Source organism: Antechinus flavipes, chromosome 2 (assembly GCF_016432865.1).
Source record: "Antechinus flavipes isolate AdamAnt ecotype Samford, QLD, Australia chromosome 2, AdamAnt_v2, whole genome shotgun sequence".
Lineage (NCBI taxonomy): Eukaryota > Metazoa > Chordata > Mammalia > Dasyuromorphia > Dasyuridae > Antechinus > Antechinus flavipes.
Genome location: NC_067399.1, coordinates 122,439,699 through 122,460,832, shown reverse-complemented (window position 1 = coordinate 122,460,832; position 21,134 = coordinate 122,439,699). Strand labels below are relative to the sequence as shown.

General features: G+C 37.2%; 1 protein-coding gene across 1 annotated transcript in view; it reads right to left on the bottom strand.

Annotated features, from left to right (window-relative positions):
- Positions 1 to 6,108: 6,108 nt before the first annotated feature.
- Positions 6,109 to 21,134, bottom strand: part of TGFA (transforming growth factor alpha) — a 122,425-nt gene continuing 107,399 nt past the window's right edge. Inside the window, exons 6-7 of the mRNA XM_051973565.1 lie at positions 18,496 to 18,605; positions 6,109 to 15,136 (exon numbers count right to left, since the gene is read on the bottom strand). Coding sequence (XP_051829525.1) covers positions 15,129 to 15,136; positions 18,496 to 18,605 — 118 coding nt within the window. The 3' untranslated portion in view covers positions 6,109 to 15,128. The remainder of the gene's footprint in view (positions 15,137 to 18,495; positions 18,606 to 21,134) is intronic.

Below are 21,134 nucleotides of genomic sequence, written 5' to 3'. Positions count from 1 at the left end.
TTGTTATTCTGTGATCAGGGGACCTCTAAGATCCTTTCCAGTTGGAAAGTTCTCTCATTTTATAGTGATCCAGAGATTCGGAAGATTTTATGGGGCACCTGATATCAGCACCTCATTTGGGGATACTGAAGTCAGGAGCATCTGACTTTAAATCTAACCTCGGTCACTCACTAGCTATGTGACCCTGGGCAAATCACTCAACCCTTTTACCTCAGTTTCTTCATTTGGAGAAGGATATGGCAAACCATTCCAGTATTTTTGCTAAAAAAAAAAAAAAAAACAAACAAACCCAAATGGGATCATGAAAAATATGTGAAAGGAATGAACAAAACAAACCACAAATGCTCAACAAGTAACAACAACAAGTGACACAATTGTGGCTTTGCATTACTGCTCAGCAACTCCCTTGCTAGCTCATAGTAACCAGAAGAAAACTTGTTACTTGCTCAAATCCATGCTTCAACATTTACTAATTGCATAACTCTGGGAAGGTTACTTACCTTGTTTTTCTCAGTTTCCTCTACTATAACATGGGGATAATAATAGTACCTACCTCCCAGAGTTGGATCAAGTGAGATAGTATTTGTAAAGTAAATAGATTTGTGAGTAGATTTGTAAAGTGCTTAGCATAGTGCCTGGTACACACTAAGCACTTAAATGTTACCTTCTTCCCCTTCCCTATCCTCTAGAATTCCATCTTCATTTTGCCCACCATGGGACCTCATTCACACTACTGTGCTCTCCAAATGGAGCCCTTCTTATTTAAACTATAAGGCCTTATATCTGCTAACTTTAGCTATCTAGTGTGGAGGGTAAAGGATCAGTGACGTAGAGGAAAGGGAACGAGTACCTCTTAGGTCTCAGTCCTCTTTCCTTTCCAATGGGTCTTTTGAAATAGATGGAACTGGGTTTGAGATACTAGAGTTAGTTTCAGGCATCAGAGCCAAGAACATATGATAAAGGGCTTTGGAGTTTCCAGTCTGAACTCATTGTTTGGCTTTTGCTCCTGAGTAGCTTGAATGAAGACACCACACCTTGCCTGGCTGAGGGAACTGAGGTTCCCTGAAATAAGCACCAACAATCCAGGGAAGTGCAATGCCATGGAATTTAAAGGAAATTTTAAAAAAGGTTTCATCTACAACTGAGTTATCAGCAGTTGTGAATGCTTTTTTTGGCCTGAAAGACTCAGTATGAGCAAAAAAGATGAGCTCTGTCCAGCTCTCACCTGAACTAAAAGCAATTTGTAAAGTTTGGGGCCCAAGGTGCTGATCTTGCATGATGACTAGAATTAGGGTGAGTCTTCTGTTGGCATATACAGGGACACGGGAAGTTATGAACTCAGAACTACTTATGGTGAGGTGACAATTTCAGAGGAATTGCAGAGGCTATTTCAATGTGCAATAAAGAGGCATATGTGCAAAAAGACATTTTTTTTAAAATTATTTTTTCAAGATTCACAAGGTTGTAGAGGCAAGGAAAGAGTGGAGAAAGAAGATCTTGGGATCCTAGATATGAAGCTAGAAAGGACTCAGAGTCCATCTAATCCATTGTCCTCATTTTATACATGAGGAAGCTTAAGGTCAGACAATTTAAGTGGCTTACCCAAAGTTACACAAGCAGTAAGCATCAGAGATGATTTAAACCCAGGGCTTCTAACTTTCAAGCCAATGTTTTTTTCCCAAAAAAATTTCCTTTCCTTCCCTAGCTCTTTCCTTCTCTTCTTTTCTTCCTTCCTGACTGCTTTCTTCCCTCTCTCCCTTCCATCCCTCCTTCCTTCCATCCCGCCTTCTTTTCTTCCTTCCTTTCCTCCCTTCCTCCTTCCCTCCTTCTTTCCTTTCTTTCTTTCTTCCTTCCTTCCTTTTTCCCTCGCTTCCTCCTTTTTCCCTTTCTTCCTCCTTTTCCTTTTCCTCCTCCTCTTCTTCCTCTTCCTTTTCCTCCTTCTTCTTCTATGTCAATCACCTATATGCCTCCCTAAGACCAGCACTCTCCTTCCTAATGAAAAAACTCCCATAACTGATACAGTTATAGAAGGCAAAGAGTAAGATAAAAGGGGTAATGAGGTATTAATGTGTTAACAAGGTGTTAATAACTGCTGATCCATTAATGATGTATGAATACATACTTTTTTCCCCCAGTGGAATTAAGGGGAGCAACCTCATTGTACATGATTAAAGAGCTTCAAATAACTAAGCACTGGATGAATTCAGTAGCTCTGTTGAGTGCAGTCCAGACACTGAATATGGACAGAACTTTCCTTGGAGGTAGGGAGAAGCAGATTTCTCTTTCATCTTCCTCCCTCAATTAAGGTATCTAGGAGCAAAGCTAATCTCCCAGAAGGAGACACCATATCCAGTCGTTGGAGAGTTTGAGGTAGAGTTGCGTGAGAAGAGATAACATATGCCAGGCAAACTTAGACATAGAGGCAGTCTTGGAGAGGAACCCAGATAGTGAGAAAATCTTAAAAGATGAATGGAGCTAGAAAAAGGGAATACATGAAGAGAGAGGATTTAAGAAAGTGAGAACATGATCAGAACTCTAAAAGGATGTGTAGACCTATAGAATAAGATTTATATTAGAATAAATGGTGTTTTACTTAAACTCTCTCCAGAATACAATGCCAAAGGTAATATACCATGCTTCCTTTGTTCCCTTCAGCTCCTTCTGGGAGCTTGGATATTATCTAGGCAGAGGAAATCCTGTATTTCTTTTCCATGTTTACCTTGACTTTCTAAACTATATTAACCATAGGCTATTGTTAAGGGTGGGAGCACTTATTGGGAATAAATAATTTCAGGGAGAGGGGAGCATCCTTTAGAGAAAAGAAAGATCTAATACAAAGGAGTTTTGTGAGGACTTTATTTCTGTTAGAGACTCAGGGTGTAAAAAAAAAAAAAAAAAGATAGAATTACAGATCCTTTGATGCAATTTCCCTGAGCAGTGGAGGGATATTTATACCATGAACTCATTTAAATAATGATGATGATGATAATGGCTAATATTTATTTAGCACTAACTGCCAGATTCTAAGCTAAGCACATTACAATTATCTCATTTGATCTTCACAAAACCTTGGGAGAGAAATGCTATTAATTATCCCCTTTTATACAGATGAAAAAAAATGGAGATAAAGAGAGGTTAAGTGACTTGCGCAGGGTCACACACAACTATTAAATGTACAAGGCCAGATCTGAACTCTGGTCTTTCTGATTCCAAGTTCTCTGTTCACTGTGCCACCCAGCTGTTCCAAGAAGTCAGTTGCAGGTAAAAGGGGCAAAAAAAAAAAAAAAAGGCTCTGAAGTGGAGAACTGGAAAAAGGTAATTTCCTCCCCCATCCCAGAATCTATGAATCATAGGCTAATGAGCTTGATTTCTATTCCTACAAATATTCTAGAAGTTATCAAAATTTGTGGGCATTTAGAAAAGGAAGTGGTAATCAGTAAGAGATGTCAATAATCAATGAATAGATATTTATTAAGTACTTATGACATGCCAGGCACTGTGCAAAATGCTAGAGATACAAAAAGAGACAAAAAACAGACCCAGCCCTCAAAGGGCTTATAATCTAATGGGGAGAGGGGATAATATGTCAACAAATATATATGAAACAAACTATATACAGAATAAAGAGAAAATAATTAAAAGAAGGAAAGCAGTGGAAGGAAGATTTCCTATAGAAAGTGGGATTAAAAACAAGTCAATTGATACTGATCTTTCTTTTTTTTGACAAAGTTATTGAACAGGTGGATGAGGAAAATGCTTCAAAATATGGATATTGAGAAAGCATTTGAGGATAAAGACAGTACTTTATCATGTCAAGAGATATGGGTTTACTGGCTGACACTAGTTAAGTAAATTTGGTTACCAGTCGAGTGGTGGTGTCCAAGAATGGTGATTAATAAATCAATGCCAAAATAGATGAAATTCTTTAATAAAGATGATTTATCTTAGCTTTATTTTATTATATATATAGTATGTATATATATCAGTAATTCAGATGAGGGCAAAAGGAATGTCAATTAGTGGATGACACAGAGCTGATGAAGACAGCCAATATGTGGGAGGAATGGGAATCTTCTCCCTCTGAATCTTAGTATCATCACACATAAGAGGGGTTTGTAGTGATTTTCAAAGCATATTTCCAGTTCTATTTTCAAAAGTCACTTCTGTAGAGAATTTTCTCAGCTGCCCTTTTGATTATTTGAACTTTATGGTTGTTGTTTCTGCAAGTGCCCTTTCCTTTGTAAATAAATGTCTTTAGGAAAAGTAGTCAACATCCTGAATTTTGGTAGGGGGCAAAGAGAGAAAGAAATTAAACCCTGGATATTATTTTTTTTGATGGGTAAGGGAAGTTCAGAGTTTAAATATTGAGTTTTGGTTGGCTCAATTTAAAAGTATAGTGATTTCTGTCTTGAGCCCATAAATCACCAAGTCAATGGCAAATGTTTCTAGGGATCAGTTCAGGGAAGGACCTTTCTTTATAGGAAAAGGAGATCTTTAGTAAGGGCTTGCTAAGAGTGAATTTATAATTCTTTTTTATATAAAAATTTTTTTATATATGAAATCTGCTAAAACTTCTCTTCATTGTTCCTAATTTCAACTCCTAGAGCAACAGAAAAATGCCTCCTCCCTCTTCCAATCAGCCTTGTGTGACATTGTTTCCAGTCCTCTCAACAATCCTCTCAGAGGCAATGTGGTTTAGTGGGAAGAAAATTGGATCTAGATGAGTCACTTAGTCTCTATGTGGCTAGATTTCCTTATCTGTTAAAAGGAGGGCAATGGGACAGTCTTCCAAAGTCTTTTCCAATGATTAGCTACTTCTGAATACACTCTAGTTCAGGAACTCTTGACTTTTTCTGTATCCTGGACCCTTTTGGTGTCCTAGTCAAGCTTATAAACCTTCCCTTTTCAGAATAATGTTTTTAAATGTACATAATGCACAGCATTACAAAAGAATCCAGCCATACTGAAATAAAGTTATCAAAATGTTTAAAGGTCAAGTCATGAATTTCAGTTTATGAATTCCTGGCTCTAGTCTATCAAAGTCCTTAAAATGTGGTACTTTGCCCAATTAATCACTTGGCATTTCTTAAACCCCTATATACAGCCCAGTTGTATTATGCTGGGTGTTAGGAATGCAAAGACAAAAATAAAAGCTCCTAACCTCAAGGATCAATCCAAAACCACAGATACAATCTGATCAGGGCAGAGCACAGTGGGATTAAAACCTTTTGATTTTAGACACTAAACTATGATTACTGCAGTCCAAGATGGAAAGTCTGAATGAATCTAAACTTTCATTAGTATGAAGATCCTGGCTTCTTTTTAGCAAAGGAAAAGTCTCCTTCTTCAAAGGAAAAGTCTTCTTTTTATCAAAAGATCTGAGTCTTCATGTATAGGTAGTGGCTGATAGGTGGCTGAGAATTGATATCTTCACTTGACCAGTCAGAAATCCAGGAGGAAAAATGGCAGCTGCTTTGTTTCTGTTCAAGCAAGGGTTAAGGTTACAAGTGTTCTTAGGCAGCACATACTTTCCATGATGTCAGATTTTCAGCACTAGAAGGAGTTCCCTCCAAGGAATGTGGATGGCATTTTATCAGCCCAGGGTTCAGCCTTAGATAGGGGTCACTGCTCCTCTTCCCCCCACCATTCACCCTGAATTTGATTACAATGTCTGCAGCTTGAGCTTGGGCCCAGCCTTGTCTCACCTGGACTGTGTCACCGAGTGAAGCCACTTTAAGCTGAATCTTTACAAGGCAGGAATAGATATCTGGAAAAGTAGATGGGGTATCCCTACTCCTTTCTCTAATCCTTGACTTTTGTTCAATTAGGGACATCCAGGAGCTTGGGAGAAATTTCAAAATGGCAGCTTATTGCTGGAAAAGATAGTATATACAGCACATTTGGCTTTTTTCTTTTTCTTTCTTGGTATGAAAACCCATTTCCTTTTCTGTTTCTAAGTGTTTCTCAGCTCCTGAATAGAAACCCCATATCAGCCATAGAACTAGGGGCCAGAAATATAAAGGTGGAAAAAGGACATAATCTTGACTTCAAAGTGCTTACAATTGAATAGCATAGTGAGGAAGATAAAATAGTACACATGCAAAGGCATTTGGTTAAAAAGCATTTATTAGATGCACTGTGCTAAGCACTAAGTTTACAAAGAAATGTAAAAACAGTCCCTGCCCTCAAGGAGCTCACATTCTAATGGAGAAGACATGTAAATTATTAGATATAGACAAGATATATATAGAGAATATATAGGGGAATAATCTCAAAGGGGAAATACAATGTAATGTAGAGATCCAAACAAGGTTCTCTAAGGAAATTTAAATCATTTTGAATCAGGTGGACTGATGAGGGAATAGAAAAGACTTCTTGAAGGAAGCAGATACTTTAGAGATTAGATTTCATTTAACTGATGTGTGGAGGTAGAGATGTGTTTGAGGTTTGGGGGACAACTTGCATAAATGTATGGAGGTAAAGGGAGGGAAGGAAATAATCTTGGAAACAGTAGCCAAATTGGTCTGGAAGAACCAGCTGTAACAGATCCAGAAGCCAGGTTGAGAACTTTGTTATTTATCCTTTAGACAATAGGGAGCTACTGAAAGCTTTTGAGCAGGGCCATGATGTAATCTGACCTATATATTCAGAACCTTAAACCTTTTATTTCTATTATCTCACTTGAACCTCACAAAGCCTCTCTGAGGTAGGTAGAACAGGATTATCCCCATTTTACCAATGAGGAAACTAGTTCAGGAAGTTTATTAAAGTGAATTACTCAATGTCATGTAATTATGGTGAAAATCAGAACTGGAACCTGGATTTGTAAGATTTGCAACTGGAAAAGATGTTAGATTTTGTCTAGTGCAACCCTGTTATATTTAAGAGGAAGAAAGAAGCCCAGAGGAGAATAATGATTTCTCCATGGTCACACAGGAGAAGAGAAACTAGGCTTTGAATTCACACCCTCTGACTCAGTCATGTTCTGGATCCCATACTTTTGACATCCAAGGAATCTCTTGACCATTGTTTCTTTGCCTTTGCAACAGAACATGATTAATTTGGACTTTGGTCTATGTACTTAGCAATGTGTTCCTGGCCGTTTCTTGTTCATTCTCATTTCTGGTGTGGGGGAGATGCTCCTATGAGATACAGTGCAGAAACTCCCCTCCCCCTTTCTTCTGAATTTCATTAATTCCCTAGGTTCTCTAGCATTTCATCAAATAGAAGGAAAGTAAGGCAAAGCTTCCATTTTCCTCTCATATTGAAGTATTAGTAAAGACAAATCTCCATGATGATCTCTCTCTTTTTTTTGGGGGGGGGGGGAGAGGAGCTTTATAGCCATCAAATACTTAGAATCAAGCTGTTATTCTAGTTATCTGAAACTCCAGAAAATAGGACAAAGATTTTGAGCTAGCAGCATGGAACATATGTGGCAGGTATCTTAATTGCTTAGATTTTCTTTTTTCTTTTTTTAAATAACTTTTTATTGACAGAATTGCTTAGATTTTCACAGGATTATAGATTGGAGGTAGAAAGATACCCAGAGATCATTTAATCCAAGTCCTTTTTGCAGATGGGGAAACAAAGGCTCTTGTCTATGGGCATTTGAGATTTAAGAATTAGAAGCAGCATTTGAACTTGAATCAGCTGAGTCAGTGGACTGGTGGATAACCATAGACAAGTTACCTAAAAAAAATTTTTTTAAAGCAAGTCACTTAAAATTCCTGGATCTACATCTCCTAGTCTGAATAACAAAGGAGTTGGACCAAATAGCCTCTGAGGCTTTACTAATCTCTAGATTTACCAAAATTTTAAGACCTCCATTCCCGTTAAGTTTCAGGTCTAGAGTATTAAGCATTGCAAAAAGTGATAGCCTTGAATTCCCATCTTTGCTCCAAAGGTTTCCCCTCTTTGCTGCTATTTGGATGGTAGCAGAAGACCCTTGACTGTCCCTACTATTCCTTTTCTTCCTCTGTGGGTAGTGCTCTCTTTGTTCGCCTACAAAACAAGGGTGAGAATATTAAGTGACTTCATGAGGTAGGAATGCACCAGTTCAGCTCCTGGTCACAGTTGCCCTGGATTACTTTGCCTATGCCTGTGTGTGATATTCCTAACAAAATTCCAAGAGTCACAGGGCAGTAAGAGAAAAATCCAATGGGCAAAGGCAATAATGGAAGATGGAAATTAGAGTAAATATGGTTATATAGTAGGTTTGGGTTGAAGGGCTCTGGGACTCATAGTATCTGGAGCTATCAGCCTAGAAAATATCCAATATATCTGAATCAGACTATGTTCTCTCTCCCTCCTTCTAAAATGTCTGACTATCACTAATTCCTTATATGTTATCAATAAAAAATTATTTAAATTATTTTAAAACTTTATTATTTGACTTTGGGCAAGTGTTAACTTTTCTATGCCTCAATTTTCTCATCTGTAAAATGGAGAAAATAAGCATACCATTTTTCTTACCTACCTCATAGTAGAGGTTAAAAAAGAAATAATAAATGGGAAAGCTCTTTCTAAAAGTGAGGGAAAAAGTAAAATCAACAAAAGACAAGTACTATTGTGAGGCATTACCTGATTGGCCTATTTTGTTAAAAAATGACAAAATGGAGAAAATCCACTGAAGTTTTGCCTGCTTTTACCTTTAAGTTTTCAGACACACCAATTCTTGTCCTAAAAGAAAGTATGTTAGCTCTTGAATAAGTCAGAACTTTGCCTTATTTATAAAGGTCTTGATACCTGCAGTCTGATGATTTTGTTCTACTCCTAAGTTTTCTGTTGATGAGTAAATAAAAAAGAAAATATCTCTTTCATTTGATCCCAACATCCTGACCAGTTGATACTTAACTGTTGTAAGGAAGTTTAGATGTGAGACAGTGAGGTAAGGTATTAAACAGGTAAGATCTGAAGACCCAATGGGCAAAAACAATAATAGGAGAAACAAAGATGAAAGTTAGAATAAATAACAGGTTGGAGAATAGGCAGATGATGAAGAGAAGGTATGACTGGGCAAAGTAAGACTTTTTGGTCAATAGTTTAGACAAGAATCTTTTAGGAAGACTATCAGAAACTAAAGAGGACAGGAAAAAGCGGTCAGAGAGACGGGTTAGATGTGCCTCCACACATCAGAGGATAGTTTTATGGCTTAGCCAGAAACTCCCTTCATAGTCCAGAGGTCCAAGAGAAAAACATTACTCAAAATCAAAAGACATGGGGTCAAGTCTTAGCTTTGCCACTGCCAGACCTGTGGATACTTTTTATGAATGTCTTGGATGATAACAGTATAGATAGCATGTTTATTATATTTGTGGATGACATAAAGCCACATATTAACATGACTAACATGTTGGGATATATAACAAATGGGGATCTTTGCTCTCTGGGTCTCAGCTTTCTCCTCTTCAAAATGGAGATGAAAAGTGAATTAGACTAGGACTGGATAATCTTGAAGCCCTAACATCTTGTGGCTCTAAGAAAGCTTTATGCACCAAATGAGATTATATTAAAAAGACCAACATTTTCAGAACCATAAAGTATTTTGTAATAATAGATATGAATAATAATAATAGATTTGAAGGCAGAGGGAACCCTGCATCCAACTCCTTATTTTACAAATGAAGAAATGGAGACCAAGAGGGATAAAGTGAATTGACTGAGGTCATACAGCTAGGATTTGAACTCAGGTCCATTGACTTTGAAAACTTTTCCCAATGGACATTGCTGCTTTTTGAAAAGAAAAGAATGCCAGTTGCCAGTTCTTATAATGTTTATTTTAAAGGAGACACTAAGGAATAAAGAAGAATACCTTAGTTTCAACAAGCCTAAAGAGAAAATCATAGGTTCAAGAAGCCATCATTAGAAAGGACCTTAAAAATGATCTATTCTAAGCTTCTTCCTTTATAGGGGAGGCCTGCAGCAGTGACATGATTTGAGAGCAGGGTCATTTAGCTAGCAAGCAGAAAAGCCAATATTCAAACCCAGATCCCCAAATTCCAAATTCACTATGACACTCACACTTCCCCCAAATTTCAATCAAAAGATCATCCTTACTATGTATAATTAAATTGGAAAGTGAATAATGGAAAAATCCTATTGATCCACCTTGCCTGACTTCTATTTTCTCTCTGAAGCCCAATCTTTTTGTTTTTGTCATTACACACAGTTCCTATTTGCTAAATCAAAGGCTTGTTTCTACTGGTTTACATTTATTTATTTTTTTTTTTTGTGTGTGTATATATATATATATATATGTTTATCTCACCAACTTTGTTTCAAGTTCCTTTAGGATAGGAAGACTGTTTTATACTTCTCCCATAAGGAGCTTACACAGTGCTGGATGAAGTATGTGTGTTCAGCAAATCCTTGGTAAAAGTCCCCTTTGCCAGAATTATTTCACTGATTTTAGGGAGCAGTTAGCATTCCTTGTCAATTTTTAAAATCCTTGTAGTTCAGCGATGATCACTTCACTTATGTTTACATTAATATTTGTACAATAAAAATTCAACACTGTTGCAAAGATATGCCAAACTTATTTAAAAAAAAAAAAGTCCCAGTCATGTTTTAGAAAAAAAAGAGTTCATTCCTTCATCCTTCAAAACAAGATACAGTACAATCAAACCACAGTGCACATTTCTGGAAAAACACAAAAAACTGTATTTTATATTGCTTGCTCCTCTTTAAATAACTAACTTGGATATTGAGGAAAAGAACTGCCAATCACATTAACATGTTACAGAGATCAAAATTAATTTACCACACAAAATAAATTAAAACATTAAATATTAACTTTTTCAGTGCAACATATACAGAAGAGAGAGTTAACCATGACTAAAAAGCATAAGCTGGCTATATAAACCTAATAAAGACAATGATAAGTTGAACATTTTCATGATGGGTTAGTAAAAAGCTTCAATAAGTAGTTCTTAGTTCTGAGTGTGGGCATCTATTGGTCTTTCTGTCTGTCTGGATACTCTTAGGAACTTTCAGAAAGACTGGCTTCATCAGTTACTAGGAAGAACTATGGTTTGCCTTTGAAAACATTTTAACATTAACATAAGTGCTTACATCATTTCTGCAAATGGATACCTTAGGTCTCTCTGGCCTTTGAATATTCCCAACCCCTTTGGCTAGGGAGGGTGGGAGACATCAAGGCCTGGAAACTTGATGTCTGTCCCTGGCAACATTGTGTGGGTAAATAACAAACAGCCCATACACACACTGAAAACCCTGTCCCCAGAAGACTAGCTTATTGATGCAATGCCCTTCCTACAACTGAATATGGAAAGTCTCCCCAAAAGAAGCAGTAAAGACAGACTTCTTAAGCCCAGTGTGGGAGCAGGAAATGTCAGCAATCAAAAGCCTTTTTGGGCCTATATATCTAGATTTTTCTATTGGAAAAAGGCTTAAATATTCCAACTCCCTCTCTGAGGTCAAATTACAATCCTGTTCCTTGGTCCCTGGGCCAAAAGAGGTACCTTTTTTTCTGGGTCAAGATTCTCATCTCACTTGAAACAACAAATCAGGCCAATGTATCACTTGGGTTGTACCATGTTTAATGAATGAGAAGAAATTTTGCTATTGATCTGTGCTGAATACTTGGGTTCTCTTTTCCAAGGATCTTTGAGTCTTCTTTGCCTAGTGAAAGCCCAATTAGACATTAGGGCTTCACGGACCTCAATGCTGGTTCTGTTCAAAGCATTAGCTAAGTGGACATGAGGATTCAACTCAAGAAAATCCTAATGGATGGATGGCTAATCTTCTGTAACATGGAACCAGTAGAAGTTGACATGAGGGCACAGAATGGACAAATTTTAACCCAACTGGTAAAGAAAACATCAACAAGATATTTTTACAGTCAAAGTCAGAAATATCATTGCCCAAAATTGTACATTAGCCAAATGCTTATCAGTCATCCCCTTTCTAAGGAATCACCAACTATGAGCCCAAGTTGGAGGAGAAATCAATCAGTTCAACTCCAGGTTCTTTAAAGGGTCATGAAGAGGAAAGACATCTGAATCCCTCTCTCTGGAAAAAAGTCCCAGTCCTTACTCATCTAAATCACTTCTTTTCCAGAATCTTTTAAGATATCACCAAAGAAGTATTTATTAGAGGGTGTTTACTGTATGGCTAGCACATCTAAGGGACAGATCAAAACCAGGGGGAGAATGGACATTCTATCATGAGTCAAGAAGGCACCAACATAACACAAGAATCAAAGTGTTCACTGATCCCAAGCCAGAACCCCTTTACAGAGAGCCATGAAAGTTCCACCTGGTTTCACTGCCTGCACGTACATGGTAGCTGACTTCAAATGATAGCTAATTCTGGGCTACCAGGAAGGCATGTAGATACTCATCAGAAAACATACAGATAATGGTGATAAAATTACACACAGAGAAATGCTGCTTCAAAGCAGAACTACCAAATCCCACAGACTAGATTTTTGTTAGTCCATCTAGGAAAACAAATACTTCATGTTGGTGGTATTTGAAAAAAAAAATTTTTTTTTAAGGAAAACAGAGCTCAAATAACTTCTACTAAACTATGAAGAGACAAATTTGCTTTAAAATGAAAATGCTGGCCCAGGTTAAAAACACTATTGTAAATCTATTTTCAAATTATAACTTTAAAAATACCTGCACTTTTATGAGTCTGTCCTCTGCACAGACATCTTAACCTCCTAGGAGGTTTCTAGGATAGGGAGAAAGAATATAAAATAACAAAATGTCGTGGATCTGGTTTTGAATAAAGAATCTGTGGTAGTTCCTTAGCCCGATATACTCATGGCTCATATGGAGGCTCAGGGTACTTGCCTATAAATTTGAAGCTGATGTTTTATGTTTCAATTCCAGGGTAGAAACAGGGAGAGAGAGAGTGACCTAGAATCAGGAGCTCCTTTTGTAGCAAAAGTTCCAACCCCCCAAGTCCTACATTTGGACACATATCTTTTGGATTACATAAAGAATTAAGAGGGTTAGGATAGAATTCAATTTCAGAGATTCCAACTATGATAATAAAGGAAATAATTGATGTGCCAACATTAAGACATGGGTGATGGTTCTTTAAAAACAAAACAAAACAAAACAAAACAAAAAAAAAAAAAAAAACAAATGGGGCAACTAGGTGGTGCAGTGGCTAGAGCACCAGTCCTGAAGTAGGAAGGCTCCAAGTTCATATTTGGCCTCAAACACTTAACACTTCTAGCTGTGTTAACCTTGACAAGTCACTTAACCCCAATTGCTTAGCAAAAAATAAAATTAAAAAAACAAGTAAACTGAGATGGGGGTTAGAGACTGGAGAGGAAAAATGATGGCAGAGGAGGAATCCATGATAGGAGAATCTCAAACTATCTTTATTCATTTAATAGAGTTCTTTCAAGATCTGAGGAGCAGAATGTATTGAGTATATGTCTCTCATTTTTCAAAGACTAATGAATAAATAGTATCCTTGTATATGGTACAGTAAATTAATATATATATATATATCTATATATATCTACCTCATTATAATTCTATCTTGAAATTTTAACTAACAAAGTCTAGTGATATACAAGATATCTACCACTGTTCATTCAGGGATGGTAACTGTATCCTAAGTCAAAAGTACCCTGCTATCCTCTAAAGGGAAAGTCTGGTCCAAAAAGGGCAAAGAGGCCTATCTGACATTTATTTATTATTTTTAAAAAAGTTATCCTTAATGGAAAACAGAAAAATCACTAGACAATTTTGATTAATGGCTTGAAAATAAATAGGAAAGGTAAAGATTCCCAATTTTAAAATAAAGCAACAAACTGACTGAGTTACAAATGGAAAGTAAGTGACTGGCTCTCCTTTTCCTGGATCTGGCCTGAAATTTCAAGGATGTTTGGCTAACCATCAGTTTCCAAATACAACCAAGAAGATTTCTCCAGGGGGCCGTCAACATTTTGTTTATTTTTTAAATAAATGAGTAATTTTTTATACACATAGCAGAGCTTACTTATCCTATACACACACAGCCATGAATCTATCTGCCCACTCACTTTCTCTAGAACGGGTGAGTTTCCTGTTTGCTCTTTACAAGTTATCCCATCTAGAATAAGACTGAACCCATAGGATGGCTTAGGGTCTCAAAGCTCAACTTTTAAAATTTCAGTTATGCATTTTTGCTCCTTGTGATATGGTTTGTGGCCTTCCTCCTCAGAGATTAACAATTAGGATGCTAAAAGTACCCTCCCTGATTAGAAGATGCAAATATATTTTTTGAGCTATAACTTCAGTCTGTAATTAAACAGCAGAAGTAGAAGATTTAAAAAGATTGTGTGTGTGTGTTTTACACTGATTTAAGAGATGAAAAATGAAAATCTTTCATATCTAATAAATTAGAAATTATCACCATTGGAAAAAAAACAACAGCAATTGAGGGTTTACAATATCTATTGGTAGATACATCCAGAGGATTCAGAGGATTAAAGTCTTAAAGGTTCTGTAGCTAGAAAAGACAATTCCTCTTAAAACTGGTTGTCTTTCCATAATGTAAGCAGCAACCCCATTTTATCCACTTTCCCTCATTAAAAAAATGAGACAGAATTGTAACAACTTGAAGGAAACTCATGGTTCCAGGTGGATTCCCAAACACCACAAAAAGGTTATGGGGATGGACGGACAATTTCATCCAAAGACAAAAATGAAGCACAAATGGACAAGAAGGGGGAAAAAGAGGAAGAACTTCGGATTGAAATTCATCCCTGGCAGCACACACACACCTGCACCAAACTCAAACACCTCCAAACCTGCACCCAATTCTGCTACGTAAACAAGAAGCCAACACTCTTTGTCATTCCTTCCAAGACCATCCGTCATCCAGCTCCAACAACACAGTCTTAAGGGTTTCGTGGTCTGCCGATTTCCATCCTCAGTTCATCCAAGTAACCCCAAACAGATGGGATTCTCGACGAGTTTAAAAGCCCAGCAAATAATAAAGACGATGCATAGGAGTTTTTGAGGCAATGCAGGGAAAAAAAATGCTTGCTAGTATGTCCCCAGCAATAATTGCTTCCATGGAAAATGCACTTCTTTAGAAGAGTCCTTTCTCCTTTATTGGGCAGCAGCAGTCCAACTGGCTGTATCCCCAGTGTCTTTCCTTCAGACCACTATGAGAAAAGAGAAAAACTCCCATTACTGAGTTTTATTCATTACTGTCAGTTTGGAGCTCTTTCTTCCAGTTGTTATCCTAAATGGGAAGTCATCAGGAAGGAACTGACTTTCAAGACAGAAGTTTGGAACAGACATTAAAAAGCTATCAATTTATCATCAATATTATGCTTGCAGGCTATTTAGGCTTAAGTCCCAAGTTTTACTGCATTCATCTTCAGGAGGTTGTTAAGAGAATAGAATAAGAATTTACATTAAAACATTTGCAAACCATGTAGTGCTATATAAATGCAAGCTATTGTTATTATGATTATTATGAAGGAAATAGGGAAGGAGAAGGAATGGTAGAGGAAGAAATGTAAGGGGGGAAGAGGAGAAGGAAGGGAAGGAGAAAAGAAGGATAGGGAAGGGGGGAGGAAAAGAAGAAAGAAGGAAAAGGTAGAAGAACGAGGAAGAAGAGGAGAAGAAGAATGAAATTGGGAAAGCAGAAAAACCCTCATAAGTGCTAGACTGAAAAAATAAATTGAATACATAAGAACAAAGGATCATCCATCCTCTTGTTATTACCTTTAAGCCAGTACTGCTTAGCAGCCAACCTGGTAGCCTCATAGGCTTGTCAGATGCCCAACTTAGAAGAGCATAAAATTTATATTTGGGATCAATCTTAGAGATCGTCTGGTTCAATCATCCTCCATTCAGAAACAGAAAAACAGCGGTCCCGGGAATAAAAACAATTTGCCAAGGTCATCCAGAGTCAGGATTTGAATCCTAACTTCAGATCTAATGTTTCTATCACTGTACTACCAGGACCAAATCTTCTTGAGGTCTGCTCACAGCTGTGAAGATCTGTATAAGGCCATTACTCCCATAAGGAAATGAATTGTACCCTCTTTCTTTATCTTCCAGAGATCCTGAGAACTCCTAGAAATGAGCTAATATGGATCTGGTCTTCAGGACTGTGGATTCACCCTTCCCACTCTTGTGCTATCTATTTCAGTGACTATTTCCTGCTTGGCCACTATCAGAAAGAAGGAGGGAACAGGGTATCATGGCTTCTGCTTTTGGCAGCACATGACATTTACAATAGATTAGAAATTATTCTTGCTTACAGTGGTTCACATTTGGCCTTCCTTGAAAAGCAATAAAAATCAGTCATTAATACAAAGCTTTGGAGTTGGAAAGGAAGGTTAAAGCATAGAACACTGAGTTCAGAATTGCAAGAGATGAGAATGCACAGTATTTAGCATGCTAGAATGGGAAGAATCTTAGAATGTGAAAGAACTACGAATCAAGATTTTTGAACTTTAAATCTAGTATTCTTCCCACTACAATGCTCTGCCTTTCAATGAAGTTAAGGAGAGAGTAGGGAACACCAAAAAGGAAAAAGATACTATGCATTAAAAACTACTGCAATGAATATCAAGACTTCCTTCAAATAATAATTTTCTAACTGTATGCTGGGTCTAAAGGATAGGCAAACATTTACTAGTTCACTAACTTACTCAATGGATTGTCCTGGAGAGTTGATGGAGGTATGTCTGTGAAGGGGTGGGGTTTGTATGTCTGTCCTGGGTTTTTTCTCTAAGGCAGAAGCCTAAGATGGTAGATCTGGAGACAGAAGACTCAAGAGATCCTGATTTGAGTTCTAGCTTTGATAGTTCCTAGCTGTGTTATTCCCCTCCTTTGAGAATAATAAAATGAAAGGGTGGGAACTTTAAGACCCCCCCCCCTTCTAGTTTTTAACAAGTTTTTCTGTGATGTTATCTCACTACAACTGAGGCACATCACTTCATGGCCTCAACTTCCCACATTTTAGATAAACAAAAAGTCAACATCATTTACTATTCACTTTCCTCTTATTAGCATTACAGGGATGAAATAGCCAATGCTCCCCAAAAGGAATGTGAATATTTCTGTATACCACTATACATACAGGGGAGCATAATTATGGGTAACAAATATTCCTCAACTTTATCCAATTACCTACACATCTTCTGTTTGAAAATGCTTACCCTATATCCAATGAACTTAAAACTGTAGTTTAAAACTTATCCTGACATTCATTCAGTTCAGTTTATTAGAATCACAATTGGCAGGATTTGTAAATAACAGAGAGAAAAGGAGTTGCCAAGTTTTGGAAAATACTGAATCTCAGATCTATCTCTAGATGGATCTCCCTTCTATTATTCTATATGATTTTAAAATTTCAAAAGCAATTTAAAATTATATGCTTGCAATTGAATTAATCAACAGATATCTCATCAAAACTTCACTTTCAAAACTTGATGTTGAGGGGGATTTTGAGAGTTTATTTTTTCTGATAAATGGAATTTCAAATTTTAAAATGGTTGGGGTCAGTACTTTAATACTGATGAGACTATTGTTCATGCATTTTAACCATGTCTGATTCTTTGTGACCTATTTGGGATTTTGTTCCAAAAATACTGAAATGGCTTGCCATTTCCCTGATCTTATTTTACTAATGAGGCAAACAGGGTTAAGTGACCTGCCCAGAGTCACTAGTTAGGAAGTGTTTGAGGCCAGATTTGAACTCAGGAAAATGAATCTTTGTGACTCCAGATCTAGCACTCTGTAAACTGAGCCACCTAGCTGCCGAAAATTAAAGATCTAGAATCTAAATCCCCATGTATTTAACTTTTCTTGTCGGTTTCTCCAGTCCTTCAGAGACATTTTAAAATCATAACTGCTTATTGGTCCATTGAGTGAAGGTCACATTCCTTTCCCACATTTCTGGGCTCCCTGCAATTATTATCCCCCTCCTCCATGCACTCTTTACTCCAGCCAAAGCAGACCTCATGTACTTAGGCTTTTACTTATGCTGGAAGAACCTTTCTCTTTCTTTTAAGCTATCAAAATCCTACCCATCCTTCAGAATCCAACTTAAGGCCACTCTGATCCCCTACTGAATAATAACCCCTCCCTCCAAACTTCACAGAGAATTTTGTGTGCATCTCTTTAATGCACTTACATAATATTGTGATTTAATTATTTGTGTTGGTGTCTTAACTTCTTATTACATTCTTAAGTTCCTCCAGGGTAGGGAGGGACATTGTCTCATCTAAACACTGTGTCTCCCCAGCAACCACACTGAGTGTTCTGCACTCAGTAGGTACTTAATGTTTGTGGATTGAGACAGGTTCATAAAAGCTGCCAAATACTTTCAACCTCATCTATGTAATACATACACAAATCAGAATCAAACTGGTTAAAAAAAAATTAGAAATCAACCTTCCTTCCACTGCCTCATTTTTATTTCCCTTCCAAGAAAGAAGCTGGATATTTTCTTTGCCAGTTGGGATCTCCAAACAGAATACAGCCTCAGGACATTTGTGCTCACCTGTCTCTGAGCGGCAACAGGTTGTTCCTCCCTTCAAGAGGTCACTGGGCTTCTCATGTTGACATACAAAGCCCCGACACCATTCACAAGGCCTCCTTATTCGACAGCAGCTGGAATATAAAAGAGGCAAGAAGAGAATTTGAACACTGACTTAAGTTATTAACAGCAGCCAAAAGCTATGTTCAAGCCTGTCCCAGAAAGGGAATGCCTGGACTTTGTCTCCCTTCTGACTAGGGTTGAGAGCACATGGGCATTATGAGAATCTTAATATGTCTGTAGTATTTGGGGGACAATGAGCAAAGGGGAGAGGAAATAGAGGCAGATTACAAGTCAATAAGGAAAAGGGTTACCCATGGAGGTAGAGAATTCACCTCTTCAAGCAGAAACAAAATGATTCCTATCAGAGATAGTGAAGAAGGCACTTTGAATTATAAACATAGTAGATTAGAATGATCCCTCAAGTTTCTCATAACCTAAGATTTAGTGAAATTTCTATTCCCTCCAGTTGTAAATATACTTGTGTCAAGTTATGGAAGTATCAGCATCACTTTCTCATTTCTATAATGTTTTTATAGAAGCATCCTCTTATTTTTCCCAGAGGATAGCATACCCAGCTGTCTCCCAGATAAGAGAATTGTCTTCATAGATAAACATTCTGAAAGGTCTCTGGATGAAGTTGAAAGAGTCTGTTTAAATAGAGCACTATCTGTTTAAATAGAGCACTACTATTAAGAAATAGTTGCTAAGGTGGGCAGATAGGTGGTACGGTGGATAGAGCACGAGCCCTAAAGTTAGGAGAATCTGAGTTCAAATATGACCTCAGACACTTAACACTTCCTAGCTGTATGACCCTGGGCAGTCACTTAACCCCCAATTGCCTCAACAAAAATTTCAAAAAAGAAAAAAAAAAAGAAACAGTTGTTAAGGATGAGACTGAGAAACTATTCCAATATATTCCAATATCATTCCTTTCTTCCCCCCCCCTTTTTTTTTTGCTAAGGCAATTGGGGTTAAGTGACTTGCCCAGGGTCACACAGCTAGGAAGTGTTACGTGTCTGAGAAGAGATTTGAACTCAGGTTCTCCTGACCCCAGGGCTGGTGCTCTATCCATTGCACCATCTAGCTGCCCCATTTTCATTCCTTTCTTTTTTCTTTTTTTAAAATTTTTTGTCCATTATCATCCATGTCATATCTCTTGAAGATTTTAGGAAGTGAATGAATATTGTACACTTCTTTAGAGTTAAGAAAGGCATTTGGATAACTAATGGGAAAAGCTTAGTGGGGGTGGGAGGTAGATCAAGGAAATGAGTCATAGTTTTGAATTCTGGACCACTAAGAAATCCTGATGACCCAAACTATCAGGTCACTGAAAGATTGATATATTTGTGGACATGTGTCATCATCAGAGTATTGCAAGGTCAGAGTTACAAATGATAGATATAGGGTCAGTCTACTGTTTCTGTAAATTTAAACTGGCTTATTATTTGAATAAAATATTAATGAATAAATTGTTTCCCTGGGATCAGCTGGAAAAGGGTACTTATAAGTATGTGAAGTCCCAATGTACAAAGCCCTGGACTTGAAGAAATTAGTCAACTGTTACAGAATCCAGAAGTAAAAGAGAGCTTTGAATTCACTCAAACCAAGATTCTTAATCTTTACCACATCATAGATTCCCCTTTCATGATATGGCAAAACTCATAAACTCCCTTCTAAGAATGATTGTAAATACACAAAATAAAACACAAAGGATTACAAAGGACGTATATTATACCGAAATAGTTATCAAAATGTATTTTTTAAATTGAATTTATGGATCTCAGGTTAAGAACCCCCCTGATCCAGTCAAGCCTTCTCATTTAACAGCTGTGATCCAGAGAAGGAAAATAAGTGACTTTTTCAAAATCACATTGATTCTTAGTTGGAGAATCAGGATTCAAATCCAGTTCCTTGGATTGCTCATAGCATAGCCTGATTAATGTTGGAAAGGGAATTTCAGTGTCAGATTATCTAGTCCAACCCTTTCATTTTACAGATCAGAAAACTGAGTCCCAGAGAAGGAAACAGAATCAATCCTCCAAAGTCTCAGTGAGATTAGAATAGAGTCAAGACCTCAATCCCTTATCTACTTTCCAATACTGTGCTCTTTCCATTACGCTACATCTGTCTCTACTGATGATGTGTGAGCAGGATTTATAGGAGCAGATGAGGGGAAGAGAGAAGCTGAATTCTACTAAGTAGGAAAACTAAATGGAGTATTAAAACTAACTATGGCTAAAAATAAGAACTAAGATAAACTGTTATATTAGTCTATTTTGTTTTAAAGGAACATCAGATTATGTTGAAAGCTGACTGAGAAGGTTTCTGTAATTTATAGAGAATATTCCTATGGAACAAAAAAATGTCCATGGCAGGGAGCAAAGATCAGTTTCATGATCCCAATATAGGGTACATAGTCTATTTTCTATCAACCCATGCCTTCTATCTATATTTCAAAGCTCAGCTCAAATTCTGTGTCCTTTATGAAGTGTCCTTTGGAGATTCTAGTCCCTGCTTTCCATTTGGCTATCTGTAGCATGATAGTCTGGGATTCATAGTTATGTTGTGGTTTTTTAACTCTATAAATATCTTTCTCTTTT